Here is a 14,095-nt window from a genome sequence, read left to right as displayed (position 1 = left end):
CAGAAAATACCAGAGACAAAAACTTGGTAGGGAACCCTCACTAGATGCTTGAGCCCTGCAGCAGGGCCCCTGTTTCTCCTTCATGCTTTCCTTTCTTTCCTCCTATCTTCTTCCCTTGCTCGCTTGAGTGTTCACCAGATGCCTACACCAAACTATGTTCTAAGAACACGGGTGGATTACTGCCATCCTCAAAAGCTCTGATACATGCATGGAAAACAGAAGAACCCCAACACAGTGGAAGATGCTGGGTCTTCACACAAAGAAATACACAGGTTTTACTCATTTTCAGTACCCATCAAGTTGGTTGGGTTGTGGCTTCCTCCTGGAGAGTGGTGTGGCTGTTGTCTAAGCCTGTGGTCTAGAACCTTGAGTTGGTTCTAAAAAGATGAGCTTGCTTCCAGGGCTGGAGGAGGCAGAGAGTTTTATGCAAGACATTGGGAGAAATGATATGGCTGTGGCCAGAGGGAGTACATCTTCTGGAAGCAGGGCTGATGTTAGAGAGTAGGGGTAAAATGGGAAGGGCTGGAAAGGAACAAACAGGAAGGAGAAATATGATCAAATAAGCACATGATATATGTTCTGCTGGAACTTCCAGCTCGCACCTGTGAAGGCTCCCATTTCTTTCTCTCTCTATCTCTCTCTCTCTCTCTCTCTCTCTCTCTCTCTCTCTCTCTCTTTGGGGGGCTGGAGGAGCCATTCGAGAGCTGCTTTGCCCAGGATAAACCTGGTCTTTTACTTTTTAATTCAGCTTGATCCGACTTACTGCATTGGCAGAGAAACTGATTGTCGGTCTACAGCAAACCTATTAATACATACAATCACAATCTGCTAAGATAAAAACATACACTTATGGAGCTAGGAAGATGGCTCAGTAAGTCAAGTGCTTGCTGCACAAGCATGAGGGCCAGAGTTCAAATCCTCAGAACCTACATAAAATCCAGAGGTGATGCAAAGCCAGGATTTGGGGACTTGCTAGTCAGCCAATCTAAGATTCTAAGCACTGGGTTCAGTGAGAGACCCTATCTCAAAAAATACTGGAAGATACTGAAAACACACACACGGGGGGGGGGGGGGGCGGAAGGGAGAGAGAGAGAGAGAAAGAGAGAGACCCAAAGTTGTCAACAAATACCGACACAGTGGCGAGTGAGAGGGGAAGCTACCGGAAACGCATACACACTCACAGAAAAGTCCAGAGTTGTTAACAAATACTGAGATATTTCACCAAGGAAACACTGTGGCCATGACTGCTGGGGCTGTTCCTCTCCTGTTGGATTTCTGAGGCTGTTCCTCGCCTAGCCTCAGGCGTGGCACCTGGTTAGCTCAAGTTGTCACCAGGATCCCAACCTCCAGGACAATGATTAGTTTGGAAAGAAAAGACGATATTAAAACAAGAAGACTCTTGTTTAGGGGTACATTTAGGTAAAGAGAGCAGCACACAAGGATCAGTTGTGAAAACAGAGGTGACCAGGGGGCAGCAGCGGTGACCACCATAAGGCACTGCAGCTTATTGCTGACACGAGGCTCTCAGACCTGTCTAAAGATGCTCTGTCTGCAGTATGGTTGACCTGTTGACCTGTAGGGTTCCTGTAATAAAATGTGGCATTTTAGTGGAATATTGTACTAATTGTATAACAGTCCTCCTTGAAAACTCACGGTGGTTTTGGCTTTGTTCTATATGTTTATATGCTGGCTGGAGATGTAATCTTAAATTCTATCAGTGGCTTTATGAGAAGAGAAAATGATTTCTGAGCTGGCATTCTTGCCATTTCACTATTTAATCCCTTCTAGTATGCTATAGCGCAGCAAGGACGTTACCAGCTGCTGGTGCCGAGCTCTGGAAGTTCCTAGACTCCAAAACTGGGAATGGAATACATTTCTATTTTTGTAAATTACCTTATGGCAGACATTTTATTACAGAACAGAAGACAGATGCTCATTGTCTTTAACAACAAATCCACTTAACAGATACATAAGGAAGCCCCCTTCATGAGTCAGATAATGTGCTCAGGAGCCAGGGTTCACAAAGACCCTTAAGAATCACTTGTCCAAGCCGGGTGGTGGTGGCGGCGCACACCTTTAATCCCAGCACTCAGTAGACAAAGGCAGGCAGATCTCTGTGAGTTTGAGGCTAGCCTGGTCTACAAGAGCTAGTTCCAGGATAGACTCCAAAGCTACAGAGAAACCTTATCTCGAAAAACCAATATATATATATATATATATATATATCACTTGTCCATTTTCCTTTTCATTTCCTATTATTTCAGAAGTCGAAAGATGGACATGGTACTTCAGGAGCCACTGGGTTCAAGGCCTGAGCTCTCTGAGGGCCACAAAGAAGCTAAGTCCCTAAGATGGGAAAGAGGTTGCACCTGGGACTCAGTGGGCACCAATGCTAGCCTACTTGGCAAGCTCCAGACCTTCTTAGCAATACCCTACCTGAAAACAAACAGTAGACAAGGTCTGATGAACAACATCAGTGTTTATCCTCTGGCCTCCACACTCAAGCATATACATATACACACTCACGTATGTACATCTGTGCACGTGTATACCCACCCATACACAAACACATACCCACACACCCCATACATCCATACCTCCATGCAACAAACAAAATGAGCATGAAGCATCTTAACAGGTGGTGACAACCTCCTGTTAACCTCTCAACCCCTTGCAGGGACACAAAAGGGGCTCTCAACCCTTTGCAGGGACACAAAAGGGGTTTGGTGTTTTATGATCTCAACAGAATAGGGCTATCTTTAATTAAGAAACAGCCCCCAAATGCTCATAATTATAACCATAGAGAGGACTAGGTCTCAATGACCTCTTTACCAAACTCAAGTCTTTTGGAATCAGTCAGAAAAGCTCCATCTATTAAAGCAGATATCGTGTTTATTACTGTCCTAAAGCACAAACAGAGGGGTGCTTTCTAAGGAACACCCTGTGGAACTTTTTCTGGGGTAGCAGGGTTTTATGATACAGATTGTGCACATTACAGGAAGGAAGGGATAGCAAATAGGAGCTTCTAGAGGCAAGGCGAGCAGTAGAATCCACTTGAGCAAGATGCAGTCGGGAAACTCCTCAGCAGAAGTTCTTGCTATAGGTTCTGGTTGCTAAGAGCCACAAAGTCTCTGTAACAGCTATTATCAAAGGCAAGTATGAACGGGGATCTTTTCAGCTTCCCTGCAGTATTAATTTATTTATATTTTGGTAAGGATTTGACAGAAGTGGCTCCATCTTGATTCTAACAACTTCAAATGAATATCATAGCAAAAAAAAAAAAAAAAAAAAAAGGTAGCATGACTCTCCTAGCTTCCCTGGAGACTGTGAGGCAAGGAGTCTCCTGTTGGCATCTGCACGCTCTCTCAGCTGAGTTGCATCACCTCAGGTTCTTTTGGCAAGTGCTCATTTGTCCTCTCCTAATCTCATGGCTCTTGGTGGTGACCCCATTCTAGAGGTGAGCAAACACTGGATAGCCTGGGCCACTCTTTGATTTCAGCCCCAGGGCCGATTTCAAGGAAAGGTGGCTGCCAGATGCATCAGTGAGGGGAAACTGCAGCCAAGCTAGAAATCACAAGTGCCACTGTCTTCCTGCCTGCTTGCTGAGTCTGGGCCGTGTACCCAGAGCTAAGGGCAGGAGATGGAGAGAACAGGGGGACTGCAAGTGCTGAACCCCGGCTTCTGCTCCTAAAGCTCCTAGAAGCTGAGTTTCCAACTCTGTAACTGCAGGGAGTCACTACTTAAGGCTAACTCAGATATTTCTAGTAGTGAGCACCTGAGAGTCAAGCCGCAGCCACTTGGACAGCAAATGGAACTTTCTTCCTTACCAAACGAGGGAGGCCTGACTTGGGGGTAGGTCCTGCGGCAGTTTGACTGTGGCTCTAGCGTAGTTTGAAACCAACATCTCTCTAACTTCCTCTAGGGGTCACTTCATCCTAGAGCTGGCTTCCTTTATGATAACTAACTGACTATGGGAGGACCAGCTTCACTTTCAAACTCTACCCTGTCCAAAATGAAGTAGGCACTGCTGACAGAAGATCTCTTTCCTAGGAGCAGCTCCAAACCCTCCCCTCCCGTTTTGTTGACCAAAACCAGGGAACAAGACCCTGCAGCCAGAGAAAGGCTATACTTGAAGTAGCCTCTGGGGAGCAGGGTTGGGAGGAGGCAGACAGGGTTATCAGTGCCAGGAGACAATAAGATGATCACACAGTGTGCCCACAAGGAAAACCTAGGCAATGCTGAGAAGGGTGTGTGTTGGGAGGACAATGCTCCCTTTAGTAAGACTGCTTTGTGGGGAAAGGACGGAAATGAATTCTTCTTCATTAGCACCTTTAAGGGAATTCCTCAAATTAGACATGCAAATGTATTTTATAATTATCAAATCTCACAAGTCCCCTTCCCAAATTGTTTGATCTGCCTAATCTACATTTCCACCATAGTTCCCCCTTATTGCCACCTTTAATAGCCAGGAAAATTATAAGATATATATATTCTGCTGACACATATAAGCCTGTGTGTTCTGGGTCTAGAGCTCCTTGGCAATGAAGTGTCCTTCATAGACAGAGATTTGGTCCTTTTCATTAGAGGCTCCTTCTCTTACGCCCATGCTTGCCACCTCTACCCCCCTCCTACCCTTCTCTGCCTCTTCCTTTCTCCTCTCCTTCTCTCATCCCCCACCCACCCACCTCACCCACCCCCAGCTTCTTTAGCTGGACAGCTGCAGAGACAAGGCCTGACTGAAGGTAGACCATTCTTTGCCTGATGCAGGGTCAGTACCTGTGGATGTTGGGAGTGATGCTGTAGCCCTCAGCCAGCACTCCTAATCCTGTGAATCACTCCTAATCCTTCTGAGAGGAAGGAAGAGTTCCTTCCCTAAAGGACTGACCATTATCACTCAAAAACTGACACGTTGGGGCAGGTCGGGTAGTGCCCATCTGCTGCCTGATCAGTGGTTAGTATTGCAGAAGAGGTGCAGAGGCAGAAGAGTGGGCGGAAACCTTTCACAATGCATTAACAGAAGGTGCCCAGGCTGCTTTATCCTCCTAAGTCTGGGATTTGTAGGAGACTGAAAGAACACCGTCTGGGGAGTCCTGTCTTCTCCCTGACAGACATCCACTTCCCCAGCACGAAGCAGAATCTTAGCCCTGGCCCCACACACCCACTTGGTACTTTGAAGGTAGCCCTAATGTTTATTCTGCATCTTTCTTAGGAAGAACAAATATATCCTCATGTTTGTTGCGTGGCACTATGCTTAGGGAAGTGTGAACAAACATCTATTCATCCTGGATAGGGAACCAATGACAAATCCCAGTAACAGTATCGCCAAAGTTCAACTTGATAAACCAGTGAGTTGATTGGAGTTACTTACAGAAGTATAAATGAGGGAGGAGCTACTTATAGGAGAACGGAACCCATCCCAGCATGAGTGGTGACCCCCTCAGTAGCTGAACCCCTCAGCTCTCTGTATGACTTACCAGCAACTCCTCAGATCAGAAAGTCTCCTCTCCCAGGCAGTGTTTATTTCTTATACAACCTTGGAGAGAGGGGCCTTTGTGATCCTCTAAGTTTCAGGAACTCTTTGAGATGTGTTTGTTGTCTACTTTCTAAATCTTTAAGAACTTCCCTTTAGAAATCCCTGAGTCATAAAGCGCTCCCCACAAAGATGGAATGTTTTAACTCAGATAAAATTGCTACCCAACAGTCTCCGAACTAAAGGAGCATTCTACATTTCTCTTGTTTTAGCAGAAGTTATTCTCAATTGCCAAATAATAATTACTATTATATCAGTTATATTATTGTTGCCATTGTGGTGGTACTGGGATTAAACCCAGGACCTTGTACATGCTAAATAAACCTCCTGGGTTATATCCCAGCCCCTTTCAGTTACTGATAAAGGTCTCCACGGAGCAGAGAAGGAAGTACTATATGCACTCATGATTGTAAGAGGGGAAATCCAAAGCCCGAGCATGACTTTTTCACAGTTAATTGGGCCTATGGAAGCCTGGAGGCAATGAAAATCCTAGCGCGCATCACCAGTTTCTTTCAGGGATCCCTAGACACCTGACAAAAGGACATGGATCAGTCTCCTGATGACGTGGCTCTGGAGAAGCCACCATCAGGAAAAGCAGGAGGGTAGACTTCTAAGGTCTCCATCTGGGGGTAAAAGTCTTAAGGCGAGAGCAGCAGTGACACAGAGACTGTGGGTGACCTGGAGAGAGCGGTGAGAAGTGTTCTGAGTGGCCTTCGCTCTATCCTGGTGATCACTGATGGCCTGGGAACACCTCAGTGACAGTCCAGCCTTCTTCACCAATTCCCTGAACTCAGGCTTTTTAAAAATCATTATATTCTCATTTTATATAGTAAGCTAATGGAAAATTAGTAAATATTTGTAAAATAAATCAAAACAGTCATTGTGAGTGACTAAGGAAAAGGAACTTACTCAAATTCTAGAAGAATATATTCCATAAATAAATAAATAAAATCTAGAGATAAATAAAAACAAATTCTTCTAGAATCTAGAAGAGATGTGCACACCCTACTGCATTCCTCAATGGCCTGAGACAAGACAAATCAGATGACTTTGCTTGACTTGGGCAGGGTATGTGGACTACTCGTACCTTTGATTACCTGCCTGACACACGTATACAACATGAGACCAGGAAACCCTAAACAAGGAACAAAGTGCTAGCACATAGCTGAAGGCTGTAAAGCGCTATAGCATGACTAGACCTCAAAAGTACTCGCTAAGTGAATGAAGCCAGATGGAGCATGGCTACATGTCCAGAACAGGCAAATTCATAAACGGAAAGTAGATCACTGGTTGCCAGAGGGCAAACTGGAGGGGAAACAAAAAGTGATTAAGTAATGGTTACAGAATGTTTTCGGGAGTGCTTAAACTTTGGAATGGAGTCAAAGTCTTGGTTGCACAACACTGAATACACTAACTGTTACTGAAGCGAACACCTTGACGATAACCAATTGCATGTTCTCTAAATTTCATCTCTTCTCTGAAATAGAGACAGAAAAGAAAAGAAGAGATGAAGGAGAGCCTGGGTGAGAAGCCGTCGCCTTCAGAGCTTTACTGTAGGTATACCACTACAGGGACCCGCCATACATACACTGCCTACCTAGACAAGGGACACACAGGGAGAGGAATATCTTTGCTGAGAGACTACTTCACAACCATAACGTGGTGCCAGTAGCATCCTTATCCCCAGTTAAAACACAAATACAGCCACACGTTCCCATTTCCCTTGAGAGGCAGCAATAGCCCTCAAGGGATAGGCATCCAGTGGTCAGAGTAAGGATTCTGGAACAAGCACATCTCCTTTGGACCATGTATGTCACTCCCGGTTAATCATAAAGAACCAGAGCTGTGTGATTGCTCCCATGTGTGGTATCTACAGTAGTCATATAGAGAAATTAGAATGATGGCTTGCAGGAGCCAAAAAAGAGAAAAGGGGGAACTGGTGTTTAATGGGGTAGAGTTTCCGTTTAGGAAGATAAAAAAGTTCTGGAGATGGATGGTGGTGACGGCAGTTCAACAATGCAAATGTAATCAATGCTGCTAAAGTATATATTCAAGTTTGTAATAGTAAACAACTAGGTTGTGTATATTTTAGCGCAGTTTAGAAACATGGTTGGAGATGGAACCATTAAGAAAACTTTATTTCCAATATTATTTGACTCTTTGAGTAAACTTGAGTATACTCACATGAATAAATAAGACTGAGAAAAATACGAAACATGAAAAGTCAGGAAGAAAAAGATACATTATTCCAAGGAAGAAAAAAAATAAGGGAATGAAGAAAAAGGAGATATAGAAGCATCCAGAAACAGCCAAAGGCACCTTGTGGAGCATGACAAAGCCTTAGAGGAACAGAAACATCTACTCACAGGGCTTTCGAAGCTGTCTGGCTGAAGAGTGTGACATACCCCTAAGTGAAAGCAACCACTCACCATCTAGTCTGCCGTGACAGAACCTCTGTTTGCCAGGAAACAAAATTAAAAGTGTTTGGGAGCATATCTCATTTCCAGCACTGCTTTTTTCATTCCCTTCAAACCCCAATGAGAAGCCTTGCATGAGGCCATTTTCTGCTACTATAATGAAACAACTAAATCCAAATAGTTTATAAAGAAAAGAGGTCTGAGCTGTAGAGATGGCTCAATGGGTAAAAAAAACTTGCTTGCAAACCTAATGACTTGAGTACAGCTTCCCGGAACCTACATAAAAACCAGAGGCAGTAGCATAATCCCAGCAGCCTATGGGAGGTGAGAAGCAGAGACAAGAGACTCCTAAACAGTGAGGAAAGGAGAGTAGCAAAACCTAATGTTTTCCTCTGACCACCACATGCACACTTTGGCACACAAGCACCTGGACTCACACATGAACACATATCACACACACTCAAGGACACACGTGTGCACGTGCGCGCGCGCGCACACACACACACACACACACACACACACACACACACACACAAAGAGACGGGAGAGAGAGAGAGTTCACGAAGTGCCAGGGCATGGTGCCGGTTTTTTGCCCAGCTCTGGCAAAGATCACATGGTGGGTGGTAGCACAGGGTGGGAAAACAAAATCACATGGTGTCTTAGTTACTGTTGTGTTGCTGTGAAAAAGACACCATGACCAAGGCGGTTTATAACAGGAAGCATCTAGGCAATCTTAAAGACCACACCCAGGGACACACTTTCTCCAACAAGGCCACACCTATTCTAACAAGACCACTCTTCCTATCTTTATAATACCACTCAAATATTTTACAACTGCAGACTAAGTGTGCAAATAGTACAAATTTATGGACACTAATATCATTTAAACTACTACATATGGTTTTTAGTTATCAACTTGGCTGAATCCAGAATCATGTGGTAGATGAGCCCCTGGGAATGCTTCTGGAGGATTATTTTGATTAGGTAAACTTAGTGCAAAGGCAGACCCACTACAGGTAGCATTCCTTCTCTATTCCAGGGTAGTCCATTCCCTGGGCTGGGATCCTGAACAGTGTAAAAAGGAGAAAGTAAGAAAGCACAAATATCCATCACCCTCCACCTCTTGAGGTGACATGACCAGCCTTCTCCAGCTCCTGTTGCCTTGGCTTCTCCACGGGGATGGACTGAAACCTGAAACTGTTATCCAAAAGAAACCTTCCTGAAGTAGCTTTTGTCAGAAAATATAACCAAAAGACAAAGAAAAACAGGAAGCCCGAGAATGCACAGGGGATAATCTTAAGACCTTCTGGTAGGCTCTCTCTACCTCTTAGAGGTCCTACCTAACTTAATATCACCATACTGGGGAACTAAGCTTCTAACCCATGAGTCCTTGCAGCACAAAGCCACATTCAGATCATACAATCCTTACGCCACCTAGAATCTTGTTCTCAGAGAAGACCGTGCTATCATGGCATGCATGGCAGAGAAGGAATAGACTTCAGGAAGTTAGGGAATTCCCAGAGTCTGGAGGACGCTATTAGAGGAAATTGCCTTGGAAGCAAGTCTTTGAGAGAGACAGAACCATTCCTCAGGAGGGGGCAGTGAGCTAGGCCCATGCTGCTCTTTATTGCTGAGGTCTAGCAGTCTAAAGACAAAAACCTTCCCTGAGGAGCACCTCAGTATATAGGACTTCCAAAACTCTTTTCCTTGGGGAGAAAGTTATTTCCTGGAGTCTTATTCTGAGAGTGCCTGACTTTACACAAACTTTCTGCTTTATACAAAGCACTCAAAGAACTGAGTTGCCACAATCCCTGCTCCACCCCAATGCCTACTTGAACTTCAAAGGCCCACTGAGGAAGAATGGAGATAAGGATTGACTACAGGAGGTTTAACACCACTTCCAGGCAGATTTTGCAATAGCAGAATGAATATTCATCCAGAAATAAGAGCCATCTCCTTCTAGCCCCATAAAGATTAAATCTGGTAGCACAAAGTGAGCTTTCATGTAGGTATCACAATCTTGAATCATTTTGGGGGAAACAGTAAAAATGTTATCTATGCTATTATGATTCTGAGATTATGAAATAAACAAGAAAGGAGGGCGAAACATTGGGATTGTGGGGTTTTGTCTTTTTTTCTTCTGTGTGTGTGAAAGGGAAGGAGAAGAAGGATACACTTGTGCTGGTAATTTTATGTCAACTTGACACAAGCTAAAATCATCTAAAAGAAGGGACTCTCAATTAAGAAAATGCCTTCACAAAATGGTGCTGTCAGCAAATCTGTAGGGCATTTTCTTAATTAGTGATTGCTGGGGGAGGGCACAACCCACTGTGGGTGGTGCCATCCCTGGACTGGTGGTCCTGGACTCTATAAGAAAGCAGACTGAGCAAGCCATGAGGAGCAGGTCAGTAAGCAGCACCCCTCCATGGCCTCTGCATCAGCTCTTACCTCTAGGTTTGAGTTCCTGCCTGGTTTTCTCTAATGATGAACAGTGATATGAAAGTATAAGCCAAATAAACTTTTCCTCCCCAGTTTGTTTTGGGTCATGGTGTTTCATCACAGCAATAGGAACCCTAACTAGGACGGCACTCAACCAATGTTTCCTAAAAGCTTACTCAAGAGTTTCTCATTTATGGTTCCCAACAGCCAAGGAGCTCAGACATTATCTCCACTTCAGTGTGTTTTTGTGTTTTTACTTTGGGTTTGTGTGTGTGTGTGTGTGTGTGTGTGTGTGTGTGTGTGTGTATTGAACCTTAGGAATGCTCTCTAGTGCTGAGCTACACCTTAACCAGAACTCGGTGTTAAGGATAGGGCTGAGGAAATACCCTGGTGTTAAACCCAAGAAGCCAATTGCCCAGTGGTTTTGCAATTCAGGCTTGCCATTACCTCTGTCCCTAAGAGATAGGGTGATATGTAAGTAAGTGACCATCTATTTGGCCCAAATCAGTGGTTTGGATCTCAGAATTCTGTCCCAAGTTTTAAAATGTAGTTACCCAAACAGAAAAAGCCAAGAACCACCCACCCAGAAACAAACTGGTGATACATTACACAAATACTTGGTGATACATTAGTGAATATAGGCTAAAGAGATCCCTGAACCCCTAAAGTGAGGCCCCTGAATTCCTTTCCTTTTTTTGGTTGAGTTATATTTATCCTCTCAGATGCCATTACAGAAAAGATTTCAAATCTTTAAATCATTTTAAACATAATACTTCCATTAAGTGTGTTTTATGAAAATAACCCTTTCTCAAAACAAAACAAAGTTAAGAAGAAAACCAAAACTGTTCCACATTTTCATAAATTTCTTCAATGTCCATCCTAATAGAAAGCAGGTGGATCTCACATCGGCTCTCCCAATTAGTCTGGGGTGGGGAATACTGTACTTCATGACGTCACTGGAATTTGTTACTGTGCATTGGTGGGAATATGTGCATGGAAAGAGCCAATGACACTTTGGAAATTATAAAAATAATCTTGAACCTGTTGTAAGAAATCTTGGATACCATCTAAAGTCTAGAGATACCTGGACCACACTTGGAGGACCATGACCTCTAGAGTTACTAGTGACCCAAAGAACTATTGGTGAGGGAAAAAAAAGATTGAAAAATGTGGGGGACACTCAAAGACATAACCAGGGTCTTTTTAAAGGGTACTTAAAAATCTGGACGTCACCTTCCACCTGCACTCGCTGCCCAGACACCCCTTTCTCTTCTCTTCTCTTCTCTTCTCTTCTCTTCTCTTCTCTTCTCTTCTCTTCTCTTCTCCCCTCCCCTCCCCTCCCCTCCCCTCCCCTCTCCTCCTCCTCTCTCTCTCTCTCTCTCTCTCTCTCTCTCTCTCTCTCTCTCTCATACATACACACACACACACACACATTTCAAGACAGGGTTTCTCTGTGTAGCCCTGGCTGTCCTGAAACTCACTCTGTAGACCAGGCTGACCTCAAACTCACAGAGATACACCTGCCTCTGCCTCTTGAGTGCCTGGATTAAAGGCGTGAACCACCAATGCCAGGTTATCACAACTGGGTAGGAGGGAGTTAGCTAATTCTCTCTGGAACATACTAAGTTTTGTCAGTTTTCTGGTGGTTTTGATTGGGGGGTGTTTTGTTTTGTTTTGCTTTTTTAGACAGGGTCTCTGTGGCCTCAGCTGTTCTGAACCTAGGTAGCTGAGAATTACCTTGAATTCCTGGTTTTCCTGCCTCCATTTCCCAAGTGGTAACGTTATTTTAACATTCTAAATTAGGATTTTCCTATGTTAAAACTACAAAGTAAATGTCTGTAATCAGGCTTTGGGGTCCCGGTGCTGAGGTCGCCTCCTCACCTTCATGACAGCTGTTTTCTATATCCAACCCCTGGATCTCCCTGTCAGGCGTGCAGTGCCAACAAAACCAGTGTAAAAGACCTAGAATCTCCCTCTGCAAGCCAACGCGCCCGCCGGGTTTGCCATTCCTCTGCACTGGCTCATCGAAAAACTTTCCTAAGCGAGCCTCCCGCCGTCCCTCCCCGCCCAGACAGCAGTACCCCTCCCCGGAGGGGCATCCATCCCAGATGCGCGCACCCTATCTCTGTTTTCTGTGGGTTCTGCCCTGCCAAGCCAGAGGGAAACTCAGAAACAGATTTAGATGCAAAATAAGCCTGAGCACCTATCCTTGTAGAGCCCACACTTTAGCCCAGCATCTTCAGCGAGTGGTGGGGAGAACACCTTTAGGAACTCAGGAAGAGGAAGGCAGCGGGCTGTGATCACACTTCTGCTAGGAGATTCCTTTCCTCACCAGAAGTGAGGATGATGCCGGCTGCCACTAAGATGCAGCTCACATCCCACCCGGCCTCGCCAGGGGCAAATCCGGTCAGCCCAGAGGGACAGGAATCGCTACTCCACTGCATTACCTGGGCTGGAAGAGAGGAGAGCTCCCCAGGGCTCTGCGCATCTCGTTCTTGAGGGTCCAGAATTCTCCATCCAGGTAGCGGTGCAGGGATGAGTCCCCAAGCCCCAGGTCGGGAGTGCGCTCCATCTGTGTGTTTAAGGCTGCAGGCTGTTCTCTCTCTACACACCTCCTCAGAACTCCTGGCTTACTGGCACTCCTACTTATCATTCTACCAGACTGGTTTCCTCCCAGCTCACTGGCATGTCTCCTCCCTTTTCACCTGTCTGCCACACGCCCTCCCAGGCACCCTCCTCCTAGGCTTGAGGCAAAGGGCTGTCCAGAGCATTTGACCTCTACCGGTATTCTCCCATCCTTACAGAGAACCACTATCCCACCAGTAAGTTGTCCCTCCAGATTTGTGGGTCATTAGAAACAAGTTTCAGGTCCTTAAAGGGGTTGCTGGACTAATTTCTTTAGGCCACAGACAGATGCTTAACGCTAAACCATTTCATCCACTCAACAGAACCACCCACCTGGCCAATTTTGCCTGGCTCCCAGGTGGTCTGGCATCTGCTCAGAGGCCACCACCCCAAATTGGGTATTGTGTCCCTTCAATCTGGAAGTGGTTCAGTACAAACCTACAGGATGGCAGGCAGTGCAAGGTAGTTGGGTATAGACAGAAGATAATGAACGTAATTCACCTACCAGGAATCAATCTCTCTCTCCCTCCCTTCCTCCCTCCCTCCCTTTCTCTTTCTCTCTTCCTCCTTCCCCTCCCTCCCTTCCTCCTCACTTTCTCTTCCTCTTCCTCCCTCCCTCCCTCCCTCCCTCCCTCCCTCCCTCCCTGTCTCTCTTTCCCTTCGTTACTGCTGTGGTCATACACAAGAACATGCTAGCTTCTCCCTTCCTTTCATAGGCTGTCTTTAGGTCAGGGGATGCTACCTGGAGGAGTTTCCTTTGACTCTCAAGTTACAACAGGTTGATTGCCTTACAGAGCACAAATATAATTATTTATAGTCCCAGAAGTCAGAAGTTCAAGCTGGATTTTCCAGGGCTAAAATCATGGTGTTGGTAGGGCTGGGTTTACTTTGGAGGCTACTGGGGAACAATCTGTTCCCATGGCTTTTCTAGCTCTGGGGCACTGCTTACATTCTTGCCTCTCAGCTCCTTTCTCTCTCCTCAAAGACCATCACTCTGACCTCTGTTACCAGAATTCCATCTTCTTTTCTTCTCTTGACTAACCTTCTTGCCTCCCTCTTAAATGTACTCATTTACATTGATATA

At 45.2% G+C, this 14,095-nt stretch overlaps 1 protein-coding gene across 1 annotated transcript in view; it reads right to left on the bottom strand.

Moving 5' to 3' along the window:
* The window catches only part of LOC121465587 (acyl-coenzyme A oxidase-like protein), a 300,287-nt gene extending 287,329 nt beyond the window's left edge, over nt 1–12,958 (bottom strand). The window contains exon 1 of the mRNA XM_041678830.1: nt 12,834–12,958. Coding sequence (XP_041534764.1) covers nt 12,834–12,958 — 125 coding nt within the window. The remainder of the gene's footprint in view (nt 1–12,833) is intronic.
* Between the last annotated feature and the right edge of the window lie 1,137 nt (nt 12,959–14,095).

This window comes from Microtus oregoni, unplaced genomic scaffold, assembly GCF_018167655.1.
Source record: "Microtus oregoni isolate MIOR12 unplaced genomic scaffold, Mior012 000031F_ref0000149, whole genome shotgun sequence".
Classification (NCBI taxonomy): Eukaryota; Metazoa; Chordata; class Mammalia; order Rodentia; family Cricetidae; genus Microtus; species Microtus oregoni.
This window is presented reverse-complemented; position numbering and strand designations above follow the sequence as displayed.